At 36.9% G+C, this 20,671-nt stretch overlaps 1 protein-coding gene across 5 annotated transcripts in view; it reads left to right on the plus strand.

Moving 5' to 3' along the window:
• The window catches only part of LOC129717858 (acetylcholine receptor subunit alpha-like), a 503,655-nt gene that overhangs the window by 478,716 nt on the left and 4,268 nt on the right, over nucleotides 1–20,671 (plus strand). For 4 of the 5 annotated variants that reach the window (XM_055668083.1, XM_055668082.1, XM_055668085.1 and 1 more), the window contains 4 exons: nucleotides 2,778–2,914; nucleotides 3,228–3,377; nucleotides 5,181–5,309; nucleotides 6,850–7,555. In XM_055668083.1, coding sequence (XP_055524058.1) covers nucleotides 2,778–2,914; nucleotides 3,228–3,377; nucleotides 5,181–5,309; nucleotides 6,850–7,555 — 1,122 coding nt within the window. The remainder of the gene's footprint in view (nucleotides 1–2,777; nucleotides 2,915–3,227; nucleotides 3,378–5,180; nucleotides 5,310–6,849; nucleotides 7,556–20,671) is intronic. The other variant, XM_055668087.1, reaches the window with a different exon arrangement.

Genomic DNA, 20,671 nt, shown 5'->3' on the forward strand with positions numbered 1-20,671 from the left:
GGTACCCGACAGAACAAACGCCAGCGTTTCTCATCATCGGGATTTTTGGGAGAAGCACGCATGCTTATGCCTAACTTTTTGGCTCCCGAAACCGAAACACCACCAAGTTTAACTGAACACGATGGCAATCGCGTTTTTTGGTAACGTTTTTTGGTAGAACGTTAAAAACTCGAAAAAAACAATTTGTCGAATATCCGCACTGAATGCCGAACGTAAACGATTGTTGTGACGTCACAACTTTTTACTCGCCACCTCTGATCGCTTATTGAAATCGTATCTCCTTTGTAATATACCTTATTGGGTGAAAACCACCTGCAGTTTAAATAAACATGTCTGTAAATGTATGCACTTATCTTAGACACCGAACTCCGAAGCAGCATTCAATGAGTCAAGCACTCCGCCGCGCTCGCACCCGAGCACAAACAAACCGTTTCCATGATTACAGTTGCCGCTCTCTCGGCTTCTGCCTCTTAGTAGAACTTGCCATCGGCGACAATCATATGCACAGCATAAAACTGGAGAAGAGGTTTCACTGCGATGAATTTTAGACACAATACACTCTCCGCATGAAAACGAACGCGTTCAAGAAATGTCACCAACACAACACTGCGCTATTGAGACAGCCATTTGCAGAGCGATAAACTGTACAAGAAAACTGTATTAAAATTCTAGCTCCTGAATTCCTTTCACTCGTAATTCACTTCAAACATACTGTAATCAACAAGGGATACTCTCAACTACAACTATCACTCGAATTTCACAATTTTTTGCATTATTAATCACAATTAAACGCGATTATTAAAGACGCGATAAACAAAGCGTCTACACACGGCGGGCTTCTTTTTCACTCTCTCCGTTTGTAACAAAAATAGGGTAAAAATTCACTACACAACGCATTATTTTTAAAAGTTTTCTGCGATTTTTCGAGTTTTGACGAAAAAACGCTCCAATTCTATAAAATTTCACATCGATCAATTTAATGACCAAAAGAACAAAAACCAGACGCCATGATCTTAAGTACTTGGGACAAGTTTATGACAAATAACTTATATTCAAAGAGCACATTGAGAGTACACAAGTAAAGTGCAATTAATATACAAGATGTTATAAACATAATCATTGTTTAAAGAACAAACTTTTGATTTACAAACAAATTTTTAGACCAGCAATGCTTTATACTGTACCAATGCAGTCGAGTTGTAGTGTAACAAGGAAGAAAACTTTTCAAAGGATTCAAAATAAAATTTTTAAAATGATTTTGAAACATCCTTTCGGTTTGGTACACTCGAATTACATAGATATAGACTGGTTTGGTACACTCAAAATACATAGACTGTTGTTGTTTAAGGGGTTATATACTTTTTAGTTTTCAAAAAATCGGTGTTTTTTTATTGCATTATCTTAAAGTACAACATCTTGAGAACATTTCCACAAATTTTCATAAAGATCTGAGCAAAAGAGAGAAATTTCGAGCGATTTGCAGCGCGCCTTGCCAAAGGCCGCATAAGCTTAACTTGAAACTTTATACGCGCTTATCTCGGAACGGTGTTTCTCAAAAAATGACTTGACCGTGTTTACGATCGCGGCGAAACTACTGAAACAATTTTCTTCATCTTTTTTTTAAATATTCGTTATTAAACTGCCCGGTCGCTGAACGATCGATTTTTGATACACGAAGCTAGACTTTGCCGAAAAAAAACGTTCCCGTTTGCACTGAAAACAAAATACGATCGTTCAGATACCCGGCACACTTCTAAACTATTCTAAACTAATGAAATAATCTGAGTTTTTTGATTTCAGTTTATCTGCTGCGTCGCTATCGTAAACACCGCAAACCTCTGCCAAAAAAAGCCTTTCGGGGAAACGGCAATTACTCGCCAAATAATTGGTATTTCTTATGAACAAAAAAAATCCAGACTTTGCTCTTTTTTCTCGAGCAAAAAGTTCACTCTCTTTTTTATATTATATAAATTGGTTGTCAACCTTGAAGAGACGCGTTGATTTTGTATTGCCATTTACCAATAACACCAAGAATTATTTTCTTGATATTCTCCGCTCCGTATACACTGCAAGTAAGCAAACAGCTTCATAGCCTGTTAACTGTATGCAAGTTTAACGTTGCTTGTTCATACGCTGTTTTGATTCTCTAATCTGCTCCAATCAGTAATTCATTATCGTCTGTCGATCCGATTGAGTCGTGAAACTAAAATCTTTGGTTTGAATCACCTTGTGAGCGGGAGTGTCCCGATAATCGTGAAATTGTTTCGCAAACCAATAACTGAGAGAGGGAAAAACTGCAAGCGATAGAATATCTAAAAGGTAGTAAAGACAGGGATACCCGATTTATAGATTTGTCTGTAAAATCTTTCAATTTACAAATATTTGTTGATAATTCACTGTTAGTTACAACTTGATTTTTTTAATTGTCTTTTTACACGGTGTTACGATTAAAAAATTGTTGAATGAATTTCAAAAAAAGAGTGTTTTATTCTATTTAATCTATTCGAACAAAGAATAGCGTTTGTCCTGAAAGACTAGATAACGCTGCTAGATGGATTAATTTGTGTTTTTTGGTAACTCATCAACACTGTAACGAAACACCTTTAATAAAATAAAGGAATTCCTCGACTTGAAATCGAAGGTAGTACACTGTCATTCACATTCCTCGATATCTAAACCTCGTCGGAGAGTTTCTTTCATTTGATGAAGCGTAATTACATTTCCTTTTCACCTCCTGTCGTTTCATTTTCCGACTGTCGCTTTTTTTTCATTTAAAGGTATCGTTAAGCATATCCATCCTGCTCTCGTTGACTGTGTTTTTCCTGCTGCTGGCGGAAATCATTCCACCGACATCGTTGGTGGTGCCACTACTGGGGAAATTTGTGCTGTTCACCATGATCCTCGATACGTTCAGGTAAGCCGATTTTCTCAGCAATTTCCTTTCTTTAAGTGAGTATACACCACAACTGGTTAAATGCAGAGGCACCAAACCGTCATCATCGACGAATGTGTATACACATGTGCATGTTCATTCACACAAATAATTAATTTTATTTTGCGCCTCATTGAATTTCCAGAGGAGGACTTCATCCTAACATACAGTCCTCTCCGTTACAATTGCCTTCCAATTCACATAACATGTACGGAAGCACAGAGCCATTTCGAGTATTTTCGCCTAGGGGAGGTAGATTAATGCACTTGTTTGTTTTTGTTTTCGGTTTTTGCAGCATATGCGTCACCGTGATTGTGCTGAATATCCACTTTCGCTCGCCCCAGACGCACACAATGGCATCGTGGGTCCGAACCATCTTCATTAACCATTTGCCAAAACTGTTGGTGATGCGCCGTCCAATCTACCAACCGTTACACCATTTTAGGTGAGTGTAATGTTGTTTCCTCATGAAACATTTAAACGAATCGGTTCTCATTTCCACTGTACTAAAGTGCCATGGAATAATTAACTATGTCTTATACTTGATACTATCTCGAATACTTATATTATAATCAGGGCATTTTCAAAGTGCAATGTTCTGAAATTCGAAATCGTATAATCCAATTACTAAAACAATGAACAAAACGTTTGCGTCCAATAACTATTTCAAATTTGCAGCCTTTCTGCTGACTGAATAGAGTCTCCTGCATAGCTACAACCAATTTTACGTTCCTTGTTTTTTTGACCATCTGCATGTGTTTTGACATACTTTTTATAATATTTTGGAAAGATTTGCGACAAGTAAATATCGAGGTTCGAATAAAACTTAGATTGTTGTCCTACATTTCACAACCATTCTAACAGTTTGTGCTAACATATACAAACACAAATCATCTGCATAATCTCTTGTGGATATGAATCGGAGCTCTTCGGCGGATTCATATCCATAATGCAAGTTAATTGTAATACGTTCAAGTTTGGTTCTGAAGGTACAAGTTCCGGGATCTTCAAAGCGACCTTTCGTTCCTTTTTTTTTAAATTGAAACGCAGAATATTACTCCTGCTCCAGTATCTGTTTTAAAAGGATTTTGAAAATACACAGCAAATAAATAAATTGTGCTATAAATGTAAAAAATTTGACTCTCTTTTCAACTTTTGAACGGTCAATTTTTTGAGTAACTTTTTTTGACAACAACAAAACAAAAATATACAAATGAAAATAAAACGTTTTTGCTCTAAAAATATTTTTAATCATCAATACCATTTTTACACAAGCCCTTTCCAAACATTAGTCGTGATTAAAAGAATACTAATAGTGAAAAATGACATCTTTAGCCAATTAGAATCTCTGAACAGTTTCAATCGAATCAAAAATGGTTTATTGAAATCGTTGTCCTATTTTCCTTTGTAGTGCTCAATTTCTCCACCCGTGGAAAACTTTTTTTTTCACACCAGACTACGGTGCTCAATTACAATCTAATTAGAACAGTTCGATTGAAAATTTTCGTTATAAGACGTTCCACTCTTATCGTTATAAGCCACCCGTCAAGAGAATTTTTGGCACTGGTTCAAATTGCATGTCTTTTAAGCCGATAGAAAATTAGGTAAACGGCTTACAAAATATAAAGCGTCTGCAATATATGTAATTTAATGGAGTCGCGTGGTCATCCGACGGCCAATACCAATACTAATTGGTATTAAAAATTCCTTCTTCCATTCATGAATAATTATCATTAAGCTCATTAAATATACAAAAATTACAACTCTCAATGAAACAGTGCCTGGTGTTTGATCCATCATGAGTCAAATTGCTCCACTTTTAAATGTCAGCAAACATTTTCAAGTGTTTATGAGTATTCAAGTTGAAAAATTTGAATTGTTGAGCGTCGCGTTCATTTGAATTTAGAACAACGCTTAGAACAGAACTGTCTTCGCTATCGAAAATAACAATTCTAACAGGTTCAAAGGTTCATTTACCATAAAGCCTGTATGATTTATTGCTTTTGATTGCAGATATAGTCGGATTGTCTATGTCCATTCTGTTCTTGAAACTGTTCATCATTTTGAATCGGACCCAATATTTCCATTCATTAAAACCAAACCACTTGTAGCCCAATTTTTCGTCATCTCTCCTACCATTTAATTTAACGTTTCGCTGTGCCAATGCACCCCCGAAAAATAACCACATCTAACCATTCTTCCAACAATTGCCCATTTTCGCCTCACGGTTCCGAACGTCATTTTGCAGTGCCGCTTCGCAAAGATTCATGTTGCGTTCGTGCAACGGAATGGGGGACAACATCCCGCCACTGCCACCAACAATTGCATTTGATCCTTCGGTGCTCCTTGATCACCATTTGCTAGATTCTAGTGACAGGTAGGTTCTCACCTTGGCATTTCCCTGATAAAATCCGCCGTCATGTAGGCGGGTTGTCTCTGTTATACAATTCGGAGATATGAAAAACAACTTGTTGATTTTTAAATGTTGAATTAACTTGATGTACTGGATGCTTTATGTTTTTGTGTGTCAATTCTGTTAACCGTTTTATTCGTTCAAGAGTTCTCATCAGACACTACAGTTATATTTTGCTCAAGCAATATCTCGAAAGAAAAGTATCAGTTTATTAACTCCTTCGAATGAGTTTGATAAAATGCCTCAAAACTCAAAACATACTACTTCCTATATTAATTATTTTTGTGTGTTGACCGTTTGTGATTTCTAAGAGGATTTATTTTATCCAAAGTAATGTGATGCACTACAGCGCAAAATGCATTATTAATATAATAATTTCAGAAGTATAAAATCCTAATCAATGCGAATATTTAAAATAAGGTCATCTTAAATGCGAATATTTAAAATAAGTCATAAGGTTCTTCTAAGAATCTATTAGGGGAAGTTTGACTTGAAAATAAAAAGTTATGCAGTGTTCTCGAGGATAAATCGAACAAGAAGATTCATCTCGCGCTTCAAGAATTAATTTTGGTCGAATAGTTCATTTCTCGCATCATACATCGCTGCACAGAAACAGACATAATATTGAACATAACATTTCGAACATAACTCCAATAAAATAATCTTTTGAAACCGCCTACTCTCCTATCAGTAGCACCAGCGAATGTGCAATTGTCAAACTGCCAGAAATATATTGAACTGTATTGACAGCACTACGCGTTATCGGCTGTTATTTCAGTACAGTTTGAGAGAAACTGTATGTTATGCTGATTGGGTGTCATTCCAGTAGTGTTATGCCTTTCAGTCTGTGGTAAAATCAACAATCTGCTTCGCCCTTGATTGTGAAGTTAAAACAAGCATTGTTTAATATTGCTCGGAGGTTATATGCAATGAATCTTTGGAAATACAGCTAGGTATGTCAAAATAATTATTAGGATATTAATCACTCTTGGGATAAATACCTTCATCATTAAAATGCATTGAAATGGGATTTTATAATTGAAATGAGCATTACTAATCTTAAAAATTCTGCATATAACTATACAGTCAATGCCTTAAGTTTGATGTAAATATTTTGCTGGCCATGCATGTTTGTTAAATATATTTATTTGTTTTGATAATTATAATATATTTTTGGCAAGAACAATGCTGAATATGTGTTTTAACATGCATACAGAAACAATAATGCGAACTAGTTTTAAATATTGTCAAGACTTTGTTGTTGATACACTGTTTTTCCGGTGGTAGAAATCCCATAAAATCCGAAGCCCAATGAACATGTGTTCTGTATATAATCATTATTAGAAAATCAAATCATGTTATCATCGATTACATTTGCATGAGACTCATAACAGTCCTCGCTGTAATGTTCACGTTTGACTGTTCGCTGTGACTGTGTGCGTGTTTAGTATATATTCCGCTCAATTACCATAATAATTACGTGAAACTTCTTCACCGTTAACAGCATTAATACATGTCGACTGCACGGTAGTCCAACGCACCACCCGCACGGCCATCATGGAGCTGGAAGTGGAGGACATCACCATCATTATCATCATGGGATGCGCGGAATTAACCTGATGGATGACCTAACACTGCCCTATCAAGATCACAACCATCACAATTCCCCGATGTCACCGATCAACGTAAATCTTCTATCGTCGGTCAGTACGGCGGTTCCTATTCCGCAGCAGACTGTAACAGCAACTACCGGTGGTCTGTCAAGTGCCGGCGCAGCCCTACTTGATCCTCACAGTACCTTCCAGACAAGTCTGGCAGGTGGTATTGGCGTTAGCAGCGGAACGAGTAAAACTAGCACAAATGTGATAATAAACACTGCAACTAACACTACTACTAGGAGTAATCTAAGCTGTTGTAATAATCTTTTCCTCGACGATGGTCGAACTGGTTTAGATAGTGGCGTTCAAATAACGAACAATAACGGAGTGGGTGGAGGTGCCATTCACACATCAACTGCCGTGCCAAGTGTGCCGATTATCAACACCACAGACAGCGGTCTTTTCGGAAGTGGTGTCGTCTGCAGTGGTGGCGCCGATGGCAAAGATATAACAGCGCGACATCGATGGTTAACATGTCCCGAGCTGCATAAAGCAATGGACGGTGTCACGTATATTGCTGACCACACTCGAAAGGAGGAAGAAAGCACCAGAGTAAGTATTCACACCCAATCAAGTCAATTGACAGCTTATTTACCAGAAATGAACAGTGGCGTCCAATTAACATCGGAAAGTGTGAGCAACCAACCGAAATCCGATCCTAGAAGATGACGAAGTTTCAATGTACTTCGTATATTCGGTTTGTTTTTTTCTCGCACAAATTGCGGAACCAAATCGATATATGATTAATTTTAAAACCTGGATAACTAATATCCATTTTTTAACAATCGTTTCATTATATTTTTAACACCACTTACCGATAATAGTATTATTTTGATTATTTGTACCACAATGATTGGAGGGAAAAAATAGCGAATCTAGACAACACTTTTTGCTCCTACTCAATACAGAATGCTAACAAGTGGAATTTTTAAAACCCTAACAAGGAGCCACCAAAATTCAGGGTTCCGGTGGTGGATTTACAATTATAATCCATTACCAAATTGCTCTTGTCAATCTTGAAACGAAAGTTATTGAAGCTTTGGGAATTAAAGCTCCATCTGAACTTGGGATTTTATTTATTTCGCCAGTGTACACTGTGGTGTACTTCTATTAATTTATTTATTTCGTCAAGCAAATGTAGACTACAGTTATAATAATACAATGTTTTCTTGTATTCTATACATTATTATTAGTTTTTGATTTGATTTCTGCCCATATTTTCGCAGTGCTGATTATAGTGACGCATCATGCAATTTATTGGGCCATTTTTTGAGCAGTTAGTTCGGTGGGAGTTTTCCGATAATATTTAACGATTTCTTAATTGACGACTGTGTGCATAAAAATTTAGTTGCGATAATAATTTAGAAGATTGCACGCGTTGAGAAATAATATCATTGATAAAATAAAGCATTGAAAGTTCGCGGCGTTCTTTAAATGCTTGTATGTCTATAAGCATGCAGCGTGCTTCATATGATGATAAGGGAAATGCTGTCTAATTTAGCTTACGAAGCGCGTACAAAAGCAGGCTTCTTCCGTTTTCTTGATTTTTGCTCAAATTTCCTTCTCTACCTGCCAAACCCCTTGGAGAACTAGACTTTCTCTCACACAGAGTGAGTAATTATCCACATTCAGGCGTAGAGTATTTCAGTCGCAGAGTTCCTTTTCACTCTTAATCATCGCGTGTTAGGGGTAAACATTTGTTTGCTCTCTCAGTTTAAGAGGGAGTAGTTTTCGTTAGCCTCTCCTTTACTAGAAGAGAAGTTGACCAAATATCAACACATTTAGGTTCACATTGAAGCCACATCCTAACCGTTTTCGAATTTAATATTATAGGAAGATTCACAACTCATCATGGGTGCGTATTCTGCAGAAAGTTCGAATTTATATTGTTTTTGCCGCTCCCCAGAGCGATGAGAACGGTAACGCAATGCTCCGTTGATCGCCAAGCAATTTATTTCGATTTTCTTCCGTGCGCGGATGAGCAACTTACAAGAGTTTCACTGGGTTTTTGCTCTGTCAAATTAGGAGCGGTTTTTCGTCAGAGAAACTATTACTCTGCGCTCTCTCTACAGCAGATGGTGTGATGCACATTGAATGTAAGCTCACAGTTGTTAAGAGCTGTTTTCTCTTTAAGATGAAGATGAGCAAAACAAAGCCTGTAGAAATGAAATTGTTTTTGGACAGATTCAATCCGTTCTTCATGTGTTACAATATAGGGATTCCATACAATGCTACAGTATTCCAGAATTGGTCGGACGTATGTATTATAAAGCCCAGCATACTATTTGCTTTGTTGTTTATTGTGTTATAATGCTCTATGAATGTAAGTTTGGGCCTAAGACTACGCCTAGGTCCCTTAGGATTTTGCATTTTTATACTGGTAGGATTCCTGAAAAAATGTCTGTTGGTGTTACTGGTTTTCTGCTGAAGGCTATTGAAATACATTTTTAATGTTGAGTTTGTTACTGCTCAGCCTGAAGGGCTTTTGCCAAAGCCCCTAGTCCCTGGTCGTTCCTCTGGGGACTGTTTGGGGTTGGGTTCCCAAGACCTCTTTTCTTTACTCCCTGTCGGCCGTGAGAGACTCGGAGGTCCTCAGGGTCGGCTCCAGGTCTACTTCGGAACCAAGAATTCAACTCACTAATAAATTTAACTGTTTTTTTTTATTTTAAACCATCAATCACTCTACTTGTCCGAATGTGAGGGGAGGCACGTGGTCTGCGCTGGTTGCTCTGGCGGTACCGCTGTTGCCCTGCACGATGCTCGCCGCGATGCTCGTCGCAATGCTCGTCGCGATGCCGTTGGTGAAAGGGACAACAGCCCGTCGTAGTCCCTGTCCAGGATGACTACGACCTCAAAAGCTGCGTCAAACCGGGGATCCGGTCGGTGGCTCTTCCGCGTGGGTTCAGCCAGACTATGGTAACGGGTCCTGCTGGGTTTTTGTGGAGAGAAGCTTGGGTTTAGATATAATGCGCAATTATTCGGCGTTCTTCTGTCGTACCTGACTTCCCAAGTAACCAGTAAGCACTAAATCACTGCCCTACAACAATACTTTATTTGATTACAGAATTCTGGGTAAGAACTTACTCTGACCTAAATGCTTGTATATATCTGATATAATGTTAAAAAGGCGAAATAGCGAGCTGATAAAGTGCTGCAGGTGGCAACCCTTGATATGCATCACTAAAGCTGATTTGGAGCACCCATGAGTTTTCTCTTTTCTGACATGTGAGTTAAGAAAACAAACCAAAAAAAACTTAGAACCTTAATTATTTGGTGTCTGGAACGAATGCAAAAAAATATTCAGAACTAATACATATGGTTCATTTTGTGCATGTGTACTTCCTCAACATCGTTTGGAATTCAACAGGGACTTGTCATAATATTCTGATATCGATGGTTCAGAAACCACGAACCCAGGAGATGTAAATCCTGGATCCAACCTACTAGTTTGTAATTGTTTTGTATTGGGTATTTCGGAAAGTTTCATCCTTTCATATACCCGAACTTTGCGTCGAAAATTCCCACTCCTTTAGTTTTTTTTTTCATTTACGTGGAGTATCCATGTTCCGTCTATTTTTAATTGACCACTCGATATCGCTCGTTATTGGCACTTACGAAAAAATGTAATGTGTCTTCTATATGCATTCAAAACACTACATCGTAGCACTTACGGTAGCCCTTTAAGCGCACATTTTGCTCTCAGTAATGCTAGTTTAGCATGATGCCCTAAACAATAAAAAACATGATAAAAAGCTATTTGGCATTAACAAGGCTGAATTAGTGCTAATAAAATGCTTTCTCCTAATGCTTATGGTTACTTGGGTTGTTTTCCTTAACCGGCTCACTTACTTTTTGGTGCTAAGTTTCACTATAGTGGCACGGAATGGCCTTCCTTCGTATGGATTTGGTTCTCGTGTGTGGGATCTTCACCCAGTAATCACGTCTTAACTCGTCGCCGGCCAGGTCAAGAAGACGGTACTCGGCTCCCAAGCTTCTCTACCACCTATCAGCATCTTTATCTGCAACTCTCTCCGTGCATAGTGCAGCAGATTTCGTGTGGTGCATCAGCAGGGTTGTATTTTCAGTTTTTAGTACTAATGGTTTTTAAATATTACGTTATTGTACACTGGAGTTTTATTATTCATTCTAGTCTCTACATTTATTTATTCCAACACTCAGACTTTATTACCATTTAGTCGACAGTAATTTTAACAAACAAAATTTAATTACGAATAAACGCTTGCCCAAACTAAACCTAAACAATAATACATCGAGATCGTAACTACACTACACTACACTACACTACACTACACTGCATGGGCATTGTGGGGCGAGAGTTGCGCAACGGTAACAAGTTGCAATAAACTTTTGTTGCACCAAGTGTAGAATACGGTAATTTCATTCTGGAATATTTCGTAGTCTTCTGCATTGATTATTTCTATATAGAGCTTCATGTCGTCAGCATATACGAGCACATGTATTGATTTGAAACGAAAGGAAATGTCATTCACGTATAATATAAAAAGAAGAGGGCCCAGGTGAAAAACTTGAGGAACCTTAGAAGTTTCTTTTATCTGGTTTGAAAAGAAGTTCTGAAAGCGGACAATTTGTGTTCGTTTTGTTTAGTATAACTGCAGCCATTCCAAAAATTTTGCTTCAATTCCGTATTTTTCGAGCTTAAAGAACAATAAAGGTATGTCGGTTCTGTCAAATGCCTTGCTAAAGTCCGTATAAAGAGCTTTTACGTGGTTGCCGTTTTCCATTACAGTCAAAGTGAAAGTTATGAATTCTAAAAGGTTTGTGGTAGTTGATCGGCCTTTATAAAAGCCGTACTGTTGAGTTGTGATTTGGTTTTTCACTTGCTGAAAGATTTTTTCATTAATTATTGATTCAAATAATTTTGGAATGCATGAAATAATGGCAATTCCTCGATAATTACGAATGTCAGATTTAGCGTCAGATTTGAAAATTGACACTAAATATGAAGTTTTTCAAAGTTCTGGAAAAATTCCATTCCTTAGAGACATATTCAAGAGGTGTTGTGAAGGTGTAGATAGTTCTTCTAGTAGCGTCTAAATTTTCAAATTCAGATATTTGATTGTCAGATAAGGAATTTGAAAATTCAGGAAAATACGAGAAATATTCGCGGTCGCGATCTGTTACATCAAGTATGGTGTATATTTTTTGAAAAAAATGTGCCAAAAATTCTACATATTTCATTACTATTTTGTCCTACATTACTGTCAAGATGCATTCGTGATGGAAAGTTGTTACTTTTTAGTTTGGTTTTTACGTAATTGAAGAAGTTCTTAGGGCAAGACTTGATTTGATGTTTGATTTTACGGTGCAATTTTATTGGCTGTGTCAAGCTGACAGCAAATTTCTTGGTAATTTTGAAGATTTTCGCTTTTGTTGTCTTTTAAGTATATTTTATGTGCTTTTTGGTTTCTATTTGTTAGTTTTTTTTAATTCTAGATTAAATCACACTGAATATTTGTTGGTGTTCGTTCGTCTTCTTTTTTTTAGTGGTACATTTTCTGATATAATTTGATTAATTATTTCATAGAATTTTGGTACTTCTCCGTTGACATTTCCTTCTTTACAAATTATACTACGCCAATTTATTATGCGTAGTCTACTTTTGACTTATTCGAAGTCAGTTTCGTGGTATTCCGGTACACCCTCGTACTAGCAGTGGCTAGGGTACGAAGTGTTATTTACTCATTATCAATATTCAATTGCTGTGTTAAATGCTTCATTTTTCCAGATGGGAGTCAACGATGCATCTACACAGAAGTGCAATTGAGGATTGCAACGATTTTTGTCGGAATTTGTTGATAATTTGGCTTGACATATTTTCTTATGTTTCTACATTAGTGAGCCTATGTAGCTCGTTCGTGCTAAACCAGGGAGGACGCTTCAAAATCATTTTTAAAAGTTTATTCTGAATCCTTTGAAGTGTCTTCTTCCTGGTTGCACAACAACTTGTCCAGATGGGAACTGCATATAACATTGCTGGTCTAAATATTTGTTTGTAAATTAACAGTTTATTCTTGAGACAAAGTCTAGAATTCCTGTTGATAAGAGGATATAAACATTTGATATACTTATTGCACTTTGACTGGATATTTTCAATGTGCTCCTTGAAAGTAAGATTCTTATCATAAATTAGCCCTAAGTATTTAACTTGATCAGACCAATTTAAGACCACACCGTTCATCTTAATAACGTGGTTATGGGTGGGTTTGAGAAATGAAACTCTTGGCTTATGAGGAAAATTAATTAACTGTGTTTTAGAAGCATTAGGGGAAATCTTCCATTTTTGTAAGTATGAAGAAAATATATCTAAACTTTTTTGAAGCCGACTGCATACAACACGAAGGCTTTTTCCTTTTGCGGAAATGCTTGTATCGTCACAAAACAGAGATTTCTCACAACCTGGTGGTAAATCAGGAAGATCAGAAGTGAAAATGTTATATAAGATTGGGCCCAAGATACTCCCCTGAGGCACACCAGCTCTAACAGGCATCCTATTAGATTTACCATTTAGATAGTTAACCTGGAGAGTGCGGTCAGTTAAATAACTTTGTATCATTTTTGTGAGGTAAAGCGGAAAACTGAAATTTGACATTTTAGCTATTAAACCTATATGCCAAACACTGTCGAATGCCTATATCTAGAAGAAGTGGTCGAATTTTCTATATCTAGAAGAGCAGCTCCAGTCGAATAGCCTTCAGATTTATTAGTTCGAATCATATTTGTTACTCTAAGTAACTGATGAGTAGTGGAATGCCCATGTCGAAAACCAAACTGCTCATTTGCAAAAATTGAGTTCTCATTAATATGTGTTATCATTCTATTAAGAATTATTCTTTCAAAAAGTTTGCTAATAGAGGAAAGTAAACTAATTGGTCGATAACTTGATGCCTCAGCTGGATTCTTTTCGGGTTTTAAAATTGGAGTGACTTTGGCATTTTTCCATTTCGTAGGAAAATGTGCTAGTGCAAAGCATCTGTTAAAAATTTTTACCAAGAAATTTGAAGAGTTTTCGGGAAGTCTTTTGATGAGGATATAGAAAATCCCTTTCATGTTTTTGAATTTTTTGAGAATGGTTCGCACCTCATTCAAGTTTGTCTCCAATACCTCTTCGGAAAGAAATTCTTGGGTGGTGATCTGAACATACTTGTGGTTTACTTCATTTTCAATAGGACTTACTACGTTCAAATTGGAGTTATGAACACTCTCAAACTGCTGAGCAAGTTTTTGAGATTTTTGTTCATTCGTTAGAAAAATGCAATCACCATCTTTAAGGACTGGAATGGGCTTCGAGGGTTTCTTAAGAACCTTCGAAAGCTTCCAGAAAGGTTTTGAAAAAGGTTTTAGTTGTTCAACTTCTCTCATGAAATTCTCATTTCGCAAAAGAGTGAATCTATGTTTAATTTCCTTTTGTAATTCTTGAAAAATAATTTTCAAAGCAGGATCACGAGATCTTTGGTATTGACGTCTCCGTATGTTCTTCAAACGTATAGAAGTTGAAGTTCACTGTCAATGATTGGTGCATTAAATTTCACTCTTGCCTTAGAAACTGATAAATTCCGGGCATTGAGTATTAAGCTGCTAAAATTTTCTAATGCTCTGTCAATGTCAGCACTATTTTGTAAAATAATATCATCATTCAAATTTTTCTCGATCGTAGAACGATATCTATCCCAATTAGTCTTGTGATAATTTAACATAGATCTAGTGGGATTCAAAATAGTTTCATGGGAAATAGAAAATGTTATGGGAAGATGATCAGAATCAAAGTCAGCATGAGTTAATAAATCATGAATGCATGAATGGCTTTGATTTGTTAGTACCAAATCAATTGTAGATGGATTCCTAATAGAAGAATAACATGTAGGACCATTTGGAAATAAAACTGAATAAAATCCAGCCGAGCAATCATTAAACAATATTTTTCCATTGGAATTGCTTTGAGCATTATTCCAAGATCGATGTTTCGCATTAAAATCACCGATGATTAAAAATTTAGATTTATTTCTTGTGAGTTTTTGCAAATCTCCCTTGAAATAATTTTTTCGCTCACCAGTGCATTGAAAAGGCAAATACACTGCGGCTATAAATAAAATGCCAATACTTGTTTCAATTTCAATTCCCTAACTCTCCATAGCTTGGGTTCAAGATGGGGTAAAACACGATTTGACGGTGGATAACTATTGCAACTCCACCACCGGCAACATCAATTCTATCAAACCTATGAACTATAAAATTTGGGTTCTTTTTTAGTTTAATATTTGGCTTTAAAAGCGTTTCAGTCACAACTGCAATATGCACATCGTGGACTGTTAAAAAATTGAAAAATTCATCCTCTTTCGCTTTTAAAGAGCGAGCATTCCAATTTAGAAAATTTACAGCATTATTTAAAATCATTGCTGAATTTCAATTTCATAACAATATTAGTTGTAAATTTTATACCTTCTTGAACAGCCTCGTACATCGAGTTACAGTTCAACAAAACGGACATTAGCTGCAGCATGGATTGTTGTAGGTATTCAATCTTTTCTGGAGTTGGACTACCTAAATCAATACTGGCTGATTTTTCAGCACCAAACACGATTGGTTTGTTACTGTTTGAATTTGAAATATTACCTGTAAGGACACTGGCATATGAACAGCCTGGTGTTGCCTGAACAGGATTTTTTTTCTGAAATTTGTTATCTGAAGTTAAATTATTACCTACAGACACACCTGCTAATGAAAGTGCTGGTGATGCCTGAACAGTACTGAAAGTCTTTTGATTACCCACATTGACAACAGGTTGTTTAGAATTCTTACGTTGTCTGGAAGCAATAATTTTTGACCTCACAGGACAATTAAAGAAATTAGATTTGTGATTTCCCCCACAATTTACACATTTGAAACTATTTGTGGTCTCTTTCACGGGGCAGATATCTTTCGTGTGACCAGTGTCACCACAAATCATACATTTTGCTGCCATATGGCAGTTTCGAGTTCCATGACCATAGGCTTGACAATTCCGACATTGAGTAAGATTATGGAATTCTCCATGTCTCTTGAAATTTTCCCACTTTATTCGCACGTTAAATAAAACACGTATTTTTTACAAACATTTCGAATTATGTACTTCGGTACGATCAAAATGTACCAAGTAATTTTCCTGGTGTATTCCAGTTTGGTTAATTTTGGCATTTGCCTTTCGTATACTGCAGTGTTTCGTTTTCGCCTACGACTGGGAGTAAGATAGATTCATTTTCAATGTCTACAATAAAGTCTGCATTACGTTGGTTGAAGTCGCCATAGACATGCAGTTTTACTTCTGGTTTCATGTTAGACATAATAGATTCTAGAGTTTTGAAAAATATTTCATACGAATGTTTATGACCATGTTCCGGTGGAACGTACACGGAACAGGAGATATGTACTTCGCCAGCAATAAATGCATTGGCCCATACGTGTTCAAATTCTTTATATTTGTCGGATATTATTTCTTCAGAAGTAAAGTCTACATTAATGGACTCCACCGCCTGACTTTTTTCGACTGGTAGACAAATTCCGATCGTGTCGGAATACATTATAATTGTTTCCAAATACTTCTTCGCTTCGTACGCTTTCGTCCCAGCTACTTTCAGTTCCTAAAATTATTTTAAAAGATGACGACAATAGGTTTTGCTTAATTCCTTTCATATTTTCCATTCTCATGCAAATCTTAACACTGATCAAAGAATAATATCTTAATCAATGCTCATGGTAAAATATTATTTAATGTTTGCTTCTTAGAATATTATTTTATTTTATTTTCTCTCATAAATCCATTTACAATCGATTTAATAGTATCATTTCAAAGCCAGTTTGGAATCGCTTCACTGAGTATTGCAACACCCAGTTTGAATATTGCAGTACCCTCCGAAAAGTTAAGGATCACCTGGAATATGCGGATATCAATTTTTCGTATTTTGAACTTGAATAATCTCATGATTTCGACCTGCTAGAAAGTTGCGGTGTTTAGCAAACTTGTTCAGAAGGCTGAATGCTTCTGCATGGTAGACAATTTAGAACTGAATTACCCCGCTTTGCGGCGCTAGTGTGCATGCAGTTCTTCGTAATTTGATTTTAACTTATCGCGCGATTATTACTACCCAGAAAGTTGCGGTCTTCAGCTAGTGCCACCAGTTGTGGTCGAGCATGTCGAAACACAGTACATATAACGCCGCATGTGTGTTCCAAGTTATTCCATCTAGTCAACTCTCTCCAGCAGATATAGCTAGTCGCTATACAAAATATGAGAGCGCCAATCTCTCTGTTACAAAAACAACTTCCACAAGGCTGTGTATGTCGTTGATCAAGGCGTGTTTAGAACAAGATACAATAGTGAAACTACCTCCCCAATAGTTTAATTGGCCAAATCACAATACCGAAGACACCGGAGATTGCGGGTTCGAGTTCCGTCTGGACGAGGGAAATTTTTGTCCATTTTTCGCATCCTACTTTTCAAAACTTAAAATGTAGGTCATAAGACAAAAATGTAATTAGTTCATGAAGCAGAAATTCTTGATCTTCTGAACAACTTTGCTGAAAATCGCTCTAAATGGTGAAATTATTGAGCTAAATTAGGTTCAAAACACTCAAAACTACATACATGCTAGTGTTACGTTGCGACTAAATTTCGCACTATAATGTCCGCCATCACAAGCCCTTGACCTCCTGAGTGACTTAGCTGAAAATCGCAACTCTCTTAATGGTGGGACTCTTGAGCTAAATTAAGTTCGAAACACTCAAAACTACATGCACACTAGCGCTGCGTTGTGGCTGAATCCCGAACTATATTCTTCTCTAATCACAAGCCCTTGACCTTCTGAGCAATTCTGCTGAGACCACAACCCTCTAGGTTTCCGGAATCAAGAGATAAGGTTACATAAATCTGCCCATTTTAGGTGATGTTAAACTTTTCGGGGTGCTGCAATACTTAGTAAAGCGATTCTAAACTTATGGCAGGTAGTGTACGTACACAGTAAAAAAACTTTATGTCGAATCACAAGTAAATAATAGCCTCCATCGCCTATGATAGAAAATTTCATAACATTCCACTCAAATTCAAATGATATCACACGTAATTTTTCAAACAAAACCATGGTATACGTCAGAAGCAACTGAAATTTAACCCTCTAGTACCCAAATTAATTTTTAGACGGACTTCGAAAAAATCACTATAAAGCCCTATAAACATTTTTAAGTCCTTATTGAAGCTTTTTAGAGGTTTGATAGAAGGCCGTCTAGAGGCGGCACTGGGCACTAGAGGGTTAAATGATGTTGCACATAATTTTCATATAACACCGTGGTTTTCGTCAGAAACAACCGATATTTAAATGAGAAAATATTTTACGTGACGTGTAATTTTCAGAATTTTTCACTGTGTAGTAAATCGATCACACATACTGATTTTACTTTGCATCATATTCCTGCAATTTGCTCGTGAATCTGTTCAATATCCTTGAAGCTCTGTGTTTGATTACACAGTGCAACGAAAATTGACTTTTTTCTGCCGTGGTTTCTACACTGGGGTCGCTTTTTACGCAGTTGGTTGTACCGCATTTAAAAGAATAAATTAGATATACTTATACTAAACTTATTCAATACCGCATACAAATGATCTTCCAAATCGAGTAACATTAATCCGCGTTATTGTAAAAATATCCTGTTTAATAAAACGCATAAAAACAACCCGCGTAAAAATGGACCCCAGTGTATACATAATTTTTTGTGTATTTTGATGCAAAACCAAATTTCCCTGAGTTTGAACATATTTCAACTTAAGGGGCAACAATGGTGCCATTTTGAATTTTTGAGAAATCGAAATTTTTCGATGTTTTTTCGACGCCATTTTGTTTTATGACCAAATATCAAAATTCTAAGAGTTTGTCCACATATTAGCATCTTCTAACCCATCTTTAAAAAAAACAGATCTTTAATCGGACGAAAACTGAGCTTAAAACGGTGATTCTACGAGAATGGTTTTGTCATGGTTCTAGTATACACTAAAGTCGCTTTTTACGCGGGGGATACGTGCCGCGTAAAAAAAACGCGTAAAAAAACCACGTAAATTCCGGAATCCGCGTAAAAAAAACCGCGTTAATTCTGCATCCGAGTGAAGAGGAACCGAAATCCACGCAAAAAAAATACCGCGTAAATTCCGGATTCCGCGTAGAAAACCGCGTATCTTTGAGTAACGCTAACTCGCAAAAAAAAAATGCGCCAGACAAAAGTGTTCGCAAAAATTTATTTCAAGTCGGGTTTTCTTGAATCTTTCAGCGAATGAACTACTACATATATGGATTATGTTTCGGCATAATTACTAAATTCAATTTCCTTTCCATCGCTGAAAGCCCGCACTTTTCCCTTAAGACCCCTCATTACATTTTGTGCAATGGTGGAGCCTACCATTGTTGGTCATTTTGATCCATTATTTCTTCAACTCCAGCTCATTCCTAAACACTTTGGACGATTTTCGAGCTATGGCCTTCATAATGGCCCAATGTACTTTTTCCATATGGTTACGAAGTCGCTATAAACGGACTAGTTATGCTATCCAAGGGTACTCAATGCTGCACACACATTTTTCACATGATGCTTTGTTATGTGGAACCACACCGCAGGTACCCGGACGAACACAAAAGTTTCGCGTAGATTCCATAAAGTTCCTCACATTCAAATCGTGGCCGTCCTCGAGGAATCTTGAATAGAGAATCTTCAAGACTCCCCTGTCTATGGGATCAGTATTCTTGAATGAGAACCGTGTGATGAGAATTTGTCGGATTCGAAAGCTTTCACTTCAAAAGATCCTCGGAATTGGAAACACCCGGACGAACACATAAATTCTCAAGAGCTTTTCATATTGAAATCGTAGGTGGCTGCAAAAAGGAGTCCTGAAAAAAGTATTCTCAAAACTGCCCAATCTATGGGACTAGGATTCTAGAATGAGAATCGTGTTGAGAATATTTCTCGGATACGAAACCTTTCACTTTAACCGTTATGTGCTCGATGGGATACCCGGTTACCTTATGAGGTTTCATCGAACTTTTAGCCTCTTAGCTAACTATTTGGAGACTGGCATTATGCTAACACCGGTGTGTCGGTGGTTAACCTGACGCCCATTTTGCAACTCTATTGGACTATTTTGGAAGCGACCGGACTAACAGCCCTACATAGCTTGTTCGGAATCTCTTTCATTTTTACATACTCGGGACACGTGGGGAATCCCGCAGTAATATGGATCATTGAAGTGTTGAGAAGTTGTGAAGTCATGTGTCACACATGTCCATGTGTGTTATTGTTATTCGGGTGGCCAAGCGTAATCTTTTTTCTAAAGCGTCACTCGCTCCACAAGAGTATTGTATATACGTTCTCGTACTTACAAAATATTTATACTTGTGGTTACTATTTATTTACGAATGGGTCTTACATTTCTATTATTTGTAAGAAATAAAATACAGACTCTTTTACATTTTTTTATGATAACACTGGTAAACATAGGTTTTGCCCTAGAGCTCAAACTGGAAAAACAGGAATGTTATAGATTTTCAATCATTTCTGTGAATTTTGAGGCCCCTAGCAAAGATAAATTTTTCAGAGACTTGAATGAGTCTTCTC

The sequence above is a fragment of the Wyeomyia smithii genome, chromosome 1 (assembly GCF_029784165.1).
Source record: "Wyeomyia smithii strain HCP4-BCI-WySm-NY-G18 chromosome 1, ASM2978416v1, whole genome shotgun sequence".
In the NCBI taxonomy this organism is placed as follows: domain Eukaryota; kingdom Metazoa; phylum Arthropoda; class Insecta; order Diptera; family Culicidae; genus Wyeomyia; species Wyeomyia smithii.